Source organism: Battus philenor, unplaced genomic scaffold (genome assembly GCF_028537555.1).
Source record: "Battus philenor isolate CCGP_79_NKW_IND1 unplaced genomic scaffold, ilBatPhil1.0.hap1 SCAF_34, whole genome shotgun sequence".
Taxonomy (NCBI): domain Eukaryota; kingdom Metazoa; phylum Arthropoda; class Insecta; order Lepidoptera; family Papilionidae; genus Battus; species Battus philenor.
Genome location: NW_027181698.1, coordinates 318,403 through 327,228, shown reverse-complemented (window position 1 = coordinate 327,228; position 8,826 = coordinate 318,403). Strand labels below are relative to the sequence as shown.

The window sequence follows — 8,826 nt, the reverse complement described above, 5'->3', positions numbered from 1 at the left end:
TGTTGCGTTAAATTATAATAGTGAATTGTCGAATCTGTGCGACTTATTTTCTCTTTTTCATCAAATCGCGAAGAAATCAGAATCTAAAAACTATTTTTTATAACTTGCTGAAGTTATCTGATTTCTAATTGAGATTAGTTCACTGTTTGTATTTTGGTCTTTTGTCTATTTCAAATAATTTTTTTTTTGCTGTCTTGATACAGAAAAACTTTAATAAATTAAAATGCTAGACCAGAGCTGGAAGATTCTAAAATTAAAGTATTTAAAAATTTTTTTCTTCTACTCAATTACTTTCATTCATAAAAATCATAATATTTGACAGTGCTACAAATCCAAAACAAGCCTGTGGAGTGAATTGTTCGCTTTACCTTACCAACAAAGGCTTGACATCCCGCAAATATAGCACATGTCACAAGAAAACTTCTACAGCCCGCAAAGTAATAAAAAAATTCAGTACATTTTTCAAGGGCGGAAAAATGTTTGACAAGTATTGGCTAACCGCGTATTTTATTGTTACCCTAGTGTAAGAGTATATAGGCTGCCGTGATTGCTTACCGACGGGGGTTCCGTATACTTAATTGTCACCATATTGCAATTAAAATTGACTGAGGTACCCCACGTTTGTAACATTTGTTAACATAAGTTATTTAGCATTGCAATTCTGGGAATACAACTGTGTGCCTTAGCATGGAAACGTCTGACGAGTTTTTTTTTAATTTTTATTTGTAGGAGCTTTCTGTACATTATCTGGGTTTCTATTTAAAAAAACGTATACATAGCTTGTAAAACAATCGATCAATAGTTCTAAGCATACAAAATTTGTTTTTTTTCTTCTGCTATTTACATTTTACGAATATTTAAAAAATCAAATAATTTATGTATAGATAAATATACATTTTTGACAGTAGTATTTATTCACAAAAATAACTGATACGTTTTCAATTATTTGAGATTATTTATATGACTAAAATATTTCATTTTGTTTTTATTCAATTAAACTAAGCTTTTTACATATTTTCATTATTCTTACTTTTGCGCTAAACAATTTAGAATATTTGCTTATAACATTTATATTTTTATTGATCGACAGTATTATGGATCAATATGTAACAAAATAAATGACATGAAATAGACAAAATTGAGTACAAAGAGTGGTCTTATAACAGTAATTTCTTCTACCATTGTCGACATAGTCAAGGTGAATAATATTTCATCTTTCAGAGAAGAATTATGATGAAAAAAAGAAGAAAATGAACGTAAGATAGAATACAGCTCCGCTTCTTATTATTATTATTAATTAAATAAAAAAATTAATTTAATATAGGTGACGATAGTTTCATATATAAGTGTTTAGCTTTAGTTTTAAAAACATCGGAATTCGAGGCACACAAAAATGGATAGAAAATTTAGATGGGCATACTTTCTGAACAGAGTTTCAATGTTTTATAATTGCTATCGCCAGAACCGTGTTGCATTATAAGTAATATTTTGGTAAAATTGAAAATACGACACCAGTGATATGTCGTTATTTCAAATTGAAACGCTTTTCATTTCACTGTGGTGTTAAGAAGTATTTTTAAAAAATATAATAAAATTGAATTTTGATGTTTCGAACATTGAATATTATCAATCAGATCAATTAAAGTGATTAAATAATGTCACAGAATATTTAAAAGAAAGTTAAAATTGTAATTAAAATAATATTTAATTACAAATTACATATTTGTCAATATCATTTTAATAAAACTTCTCACCTTGTATAGTGCAAAGGTGACATACTTTATTATAAAAGCACTACAAAATATAAAATTTCAAAACCCTGTACAATAAGCCATCGTTATGAAAAAATCCCATCAGACAAACACTCAGTCGTTTAGACTACATCATGTAATAAAAGCTTAATATAAAAGTGCTCTGATAACATAACGCCTCTTTGCATAACAAAGGCTTTCAAGAAAAAAAAGTTCATTAGAAAATCAGTTTAACCCTTTTCCACGATTAATTGGATATAACGATACTTACATAGAAAGTGAAGAATATCTAGTTAAAGTTTCACTCGAATTTTCTCGCTACACGCCGTCGGGGTTTTCCATCCACCAACCCTTAACTTTTTACGCTGCTTCATAGATAGTTTATAAAGAGTTTAAATAGTTTTAAATGTTCTTGTATATTGGACACAAATTTGTCTAAAATGTATAAGTAAAAGTTTAACATCCCAATATTTAACAATATTCTAAAGGTAAGTTTGTTGTAAAGCATGCGTGCGTGGGTACGTAGCAAGCTTTTTAGAATAATAGAAGGTGCGAGGGCAGAATGGGAAAACTTATACTAAAACCAACGTATTTATGCGAGAAAGTTGAGGGGCAAACTGACATGCGCTCCGCGTCAAAATCGTACCGGGACTGGATCCCGCGCCGGCGCAGCCGCTGCACTGAGTTAGCGGGGTTTGCGCGGGCGACGGCGGGCCGTGACCTACATAGCCGGCCGGCAAGCAAATGTCGCAGCTAGACTGCTAAAATAAATGTTGCGTACAATGTCAGTTTGACCCTAGAATATTTATTTATTGAATACACATAAACAATTACAAGTAGATATAATTTAAATTAATTTAGGTGTTTAGGTTTATGTAAATAAAATCTTTTGTATTAAAATAAATGTAAATAAAAATTTTGACAAATAACAATTTAAATAAAGTGACTAGTGTTAGTGAGATCACTACATCAGCCCCCCCTTGAGACCGTCAAGGGCGATAATAGTTAGGAAACCTTACTTTCCGTCCAGATCGCGTAGTGTGAGTATTTTTCTCAGGATCTGGTGAGCTCTGGTTTCCTGAGCGTGTCACATGTGTTTTTGTATCGTGTTTGCGTGTGTCATGTGATTGTGTCTGTGTTGTAAGAGTGGAATTAGTTGAATGTGTTGCTGTGTGTGTTGTGTGTTTAGTAGGTGTGCATGGAGTGGTGTCTGTGTCACGTAGTATGTAAGCGGGCTTAACTCGGTCTACCGATACTGTGACTTTTTTACCATTGACCAGGATAGCGAAAACTTTATCGTCACGCTGAAGCACCTCGTACGGTCCGGTATACGCGGGTTTTAAGGTACCGCCGACAGTACAGTCACGCAAGAATACGTGACTGCAAGTGGCTAACTCCTTAAAAACGAACGTCGGACGCGTACCACTATGGCGAGCTGCAGGTGAAGGCTTCAAGCTCTGAATTATACTCCGTAGTCTTGACGTAAACTCCATCAAGTCTAGGGTATAGTCGACCTTTGAGTCAAAAAATTCACCTGGCAGGCGTAGTGGTTCGCCATATACTAGCTCGGCTGAGGTAGCGTGCAGGTCTTCCTTGTAGGCACTTCGAACACCCAACAAAACAAGCGGGAGAGATTCTACCCAATTCCCATCACCGTGACAGACTATGGCAGACTTCAACTGTCGATGGAATCTTTCCACGAGACCATTGCAGGCCGGATGATAGGCTGTGGTTCGGCGGTGGTTGAATCCAGAAATGCGTGAAAGATTCTTAAATAACGCGGATTCAAACTGCCTGCCACGATCGGTAACTATGTCAGCAGGACAACCAAATCGGGATATCCAGCCACTGAGTAGGGCTCGTGCCACTGTCTCGGCTGAAATATCTGCCAAAGGAATTGCCTCAGGCCAACGCGTAAAGCGGTCGATGGCGGTGAGACAATACCTAAAACCTTGTGACAGAGGCAATGGTCCTACCAGGTCGATATGGACGAACTTGAAACGAACTGCAGGAAGTTTGAAGGTGCCAACGGGAGCGCTTGTGTGGCGTGTAATTTTCGAACGCTGACACGCTAAACACGTTCGCACCCAGCTCCTGCAATCTTTTTTTACCTCTGGCCACACGTAACGCTCGGAGACTAGTTTGGCTGTTGCATTAGTCCCGGGGTGACTGAGAGAATGAAGGCTCTCAAATACCCGTCTCCGTAGCATCTTGGGGACGAAGGGCCGTACCACGTTGGTACTGACGTCGCAGAACAGCTCCGTGTTGCAGCCTGGAACCTTAAGTTTTTTCAGGCACAGTGACGTGGAGCCTTCTGCGAGTTGAGTGAGCTCTGGATCGGAGTGCTGAGCGACTGCCAGCTGCTCCGGATCTACTGGCTGGGAAATTTCTGCAACTCGCGAGAGGGTATCAGCCACCACATTGTCTTTACCGGATATGTGCTGTATATCGGTGGTAAACTGCGCGATCAGATCCAGGTGACGGAACTGTCTGGGCGAGCAGTTTTCTTTCCTATTGTGAAAAGCGTAAATCAGCGGCTTATGGTCTGTATAGACCGTGAAGACTCGGGCCTCGAGCATGTGGCGAAAGTATTTTATACTTTCATATACGGCGAGCAGCTCTCGGTCGTAGGGCGAGTATTTTTGCTGAGAAGAACTCAGCCCACGAGAGAAAAATGCTAGTGGCTCCCACGACCTATCGTTCCTCGACTGCTGCTGCAAGACGGCGCCAATAGCCTTATCGGACGCGTCGGTGACAAGCGCTAATCTAGCGTCACAGCTGGGATGAGCCAGCAAGGCGGCCTGACATAGGCCTTCTTTACATGTCTCAAAAGCCTCGAGCGACTGTCCAGTGATATCAACAGGATGTGAGCCTTTCACTGATCCTGTGAGAAGCGCGTTGAGAGGAGCTTGTTGTGAAGCTGCACTTGGGATGAACCTTCTGTAAAAGTTTACCATCCCGAGGAACCTACGAAGTTCTTTCACTGTTTTAGGGACAGGGAAAACCTTGATCGCCTCAACCTTCGCCGGCAGCGGTGTGGTACCTTTACCTGAAATGCGATAGCCCAAAAAAGTGACTTCCGGCGCGCCAAACACACATTTGGCCGTATTGACGACCATGCCGTACTGCTTCAGCCTAGCGAAAAGTTGTCGCAAGTGATCTTCGTGCGTCTTCTGGTCCCTAGAAAATACAAGAAAATCGTCCAGGTAAGCGTAGGTGAAATCCAGGCCCCGTAGCATCTCATCGACGAAGCGCTGAAACGTCTGTCCGGCATTACGAAGTCCGAACGTCATATAAGGAAATTCGTACAGACCGAACGGCGTCGTGATGGCTGTCTTCGCGATGTCATCCGGATGCACGGGGATCTGGTTGTAGGCTTTTACCAGGTCAATGGTAGAAAAGATTGTGCAACCTGACAAACAATGGGAAAAGTCGTGTATGTGTTTGATAGGGTACCTGTCGGGTACAGTTCGGGCATTCAGCATGCGGTAATCCCCACAAGGACGCCACCCGTTGTCCTTCTTGGGGGCTAGGTGGAGGGGTGAAGCCCATGCAGACTCCGAAGGACGGCAGGTACCGTTCTGCAACATAGCCTCAAACTCCGACTTGGCAATCTTAAGTTTATCAGGCGCAAGCCTGCGTGGTGTGCAAGAGACCGGTGGCCCAGGTGTAGTGCGGATGTGGTGAACTGTGTTGTGAGTCAGTGTGCGATGAACGCCGTGTGGACGAGTGACTTCAGGGAATTTGGCAAGTATGTCGTGATACACCGAGTGACCAGATACCACCTTCACCGAAGAAATACTCTCGTTAGTATTCGCGAGTGACGCTACAGTCGCGAGCGTTGTGACGCCGTCGATGAGTCGCTGGTTTCGTACATCTACCATAATATTGTAGTGTGAAAGGAAATCAACGCCTATTATCGCCCTCGTAACGTCAGCTACAATAAAATTCCACGGAAAGTCACGGCGCAAGCCTAGATTAAGCACTAAGTTGTAAAAACCGTAAGTGTGAATAATTGAGCCATTCGCTGCACACAACTCGAAATTTGTTTTTGAGCGATATTGTTTTAAATATTTACGGGGAAACACACACAAGTCACTTCCTGTATCGACTAGTAACTGTAGTTTAGTTCGTTTATCCGTGACGAATAGGCGACCGGTAGTCGAGCAGTCGTCGGCCGCCATCACCGACTGCCTTTTGCGTTTCCCGTAAAATCGCAGGGCTTGACACACTTATTTGCTGAGTCCGCGAACTTGCTATGGTACCAACAGATTGGGAACTTTCTATAGTTTGAGTGAGACCTATTAGATGATGATAATGAACGACCTCGACGTTTTGAGAAATTCCGATTTTTTGACTTTGACCGCGACATACGGTCGACTTTTTCCGTCAATGCTTGTACTTGTCGGGTCAATGCGGCTATCTCACTAGATCCACCAGAAGACGTACCCGAAATTCCTGCGACCTGAGAGGTCGGTGACACCGCATCTAGGACCTGATCTGCGAGCTCGGCGACTTCATCCAGCGTCATTTTGGCCTGAGACGCGATGATGGGCTGCACGCTGCTAGGCAGACGACTGGCCCAGAGGGTTCTGAGCAGATCATCCGGTACACCAGAACCGGCCAGGCTCTTTAACCGACGCAGGAACTGTGATGGCTTGCTGTCACCTAGCTCTTCATGGTGAAGCAATTGCTGTACCTGTCGCTCCCGAGACGCAGACAACCGCTTGATTAGTTCATTTTTCAGTGTTTCGTATTTATTCGTCGCGGCCGGGCCCTCAACAATATCTTCGACGATTTCCGCATACTGCGGTTCCAGCTGTGAGACTGCATGATGATACTTTGTTGCATCGGACGTTATGTTAGCTAAAACAAACTGGCTCTCCAACGTCGCAAACCACAGTTTTGGCTTTGCCGCGTAGAACGGCGGTACTTTTACCGCGACGCGATTCAGCACGTGTTCATCCGATCCTTTGTTCTTGTTCTCCTCATTCGCCATTTTGTTCCAAAGGTGGTCACCACTAAAGCATGCGTGCGTCGGTACGTAGCAAGCTTTTTAGAATAATAGAAGGTGCGAGGGCAGAATGGGAAAACTTATACTAAAACCAACGTATTTATGCGAGAAAGTTGAGGGGCAAACTGACATGCGCTCCGCGTCAAAATCGTACCGGGACTGGATCCCGCGCCGGCGCAGCCGCTGCACTGAGTTAGCGGGGTTTGCGCGGGCGACGGCGGGCCGTGACCTACATAGCCGGCCGGCAAGCAAATGTCGCAGCTAGACTGCTAAAATAAATGTTGCGTACAATGTCAGTTTGACCCTAGAATATTTATTTAATGAATACACATAAACAATTACAAGTAGATATAATTTAAATTAATTTAGGTGTTTAGGTTTATGTAAATAAAATCTTTTGTATTAAAATAAATATAAATAAAAATTTTGACAAATAACAATTTAAATAAAGTGACTAGTGTTAGTGAGATCACTACAGTTGCATATGGTTCGAGTTGACATTAACACTCACCTTTAAATCGTCGATAATTTTAACATTAAAAGTAGTAAGCAACCACTTGCTCCTTAAGCTAAGTGAAAACCTCAACAATCACTATTTTTAAATTAAAATAAATAGAAAGAAATAAAGAATGGATTGATACAAAAAACATGTCATAAGTCCCATCAAAACACTAAAATATATTTATTAATTATTTATAATATTAAAGGTTGGGAGACTGTAATTGGTTTCTGCTTTAAGAGAATTAATGACATTTTAGATAAGGTGACATGAACAAAATAGAAACACGATTGTGTTATAAATTATTTATCGATTGTGTGATATATCACCAATCTGTTCCATACGGAATTTTTTTACAGAATGCTTGTATTGAAAAAATGACATGGCTATTTATACACTTGCAGGAATATCATAAAGGGTTTCCACAGTCGCGGGGATTGTGTGTATTGTGTAAGAACTCGCGACCTACGATGTCAAGTCTCAGTCTTCTACCGCTAGGTTACCACTACTCAATCATATGGTTTAGAACTCGAGGAGAGGTAGCTTCGTCAAAAAATACCTTCGAAAGATCATAAATTTAAATACGTCTTTTTTATAATATTAGATGTAATAAATAATAAAAATCACTAATTTATTATTTTATAAAAGAATAACCTTTAGATTGTAACTAATCTTTTTTATTTAATCCGCCGCTAAAATTGACACAAAGCGAACAGCACACTGAGAAATAATATTGCAAACGCACGCATACATGTATATTGCATCAAAGGGCATCACCGTAGCAACGATCGGCGAGGGATGCTATTCTGAAATCAAATATCACCTTTTTAAATAGCGTTCGATAAATGTCGAAACATTTTTTAAGTTTTTAAATATTGTATTATTGTTCTTGATGAACATATACATCTTTACTTATGATTGATTGTGGAATATATAGCGTTTAGTTAAAGATTTGCCGAAAAACGATAAAAAATACATATGATATTATTGATATTAAACGTTCATACACATATGGCATTTACAAGTTGAGTGGTTATTATGTCAAAAAGTTTAAAGAAGTAAATAAATAGCTCATTGGTAAGTTGAAAACTTTAAATGTTTTTAGGTATAAACGATCTGAAATATGAAATATATCACTTTTTTATTGCAATACGACAGGCCAATAACGTGTAGCTGTAAAAGTCTGCAGGAACAGATAGTAAACAATAATTAAATAATATGCAGTAATAATAGAATTTCAAAAACGGTTTTTAGGCATTACGTTATCAGTTTTTCAGAAACCATCGATTTTTCGATAGGGTTTACTGGGGTATATTAATTGACATCTAGTAAATTATACATTCAACACATTAAAGCTTTTAAAAGTTTAATTAATCACCAGTTAATACGTGTAATATTGTTACTAAAAAGTGACTTGAAGTCGATCGATAAGTTCATACCCAGAGAAAAATTAAAATAATCCCTCGCACGCATACAGTAGTTGCGCCCCTGATTCCTGGGATTCGTGTTGCTCGCCCGCGCTGTCAGCTGCAGCTTTATACCGATGAACGCTGTTTGCACAT

General features: G+C 40.0%; 1 protein-coding gene across 1 annotated transcript; it reads right to left on the bottom strand.

Moving 5' to 3' along the window:
• Window positions 1-5,934: 5,934 nt before the first annotated feature.
• On the bottom strand, window positions 5,935-6,750 carry LOC137927565 (uncharacterized). Its single transcript, XM_068771342.1, has one exon. It carries the CDS (start codon window positions 6,748-6,750, stop codon window positions 5,935-5,937), a length of 816 nt encoding a protein of 271 aa, XP_068627443.1.
• Window positions 6,751-8,826: the final 2,076 nt, after the last annotated feature.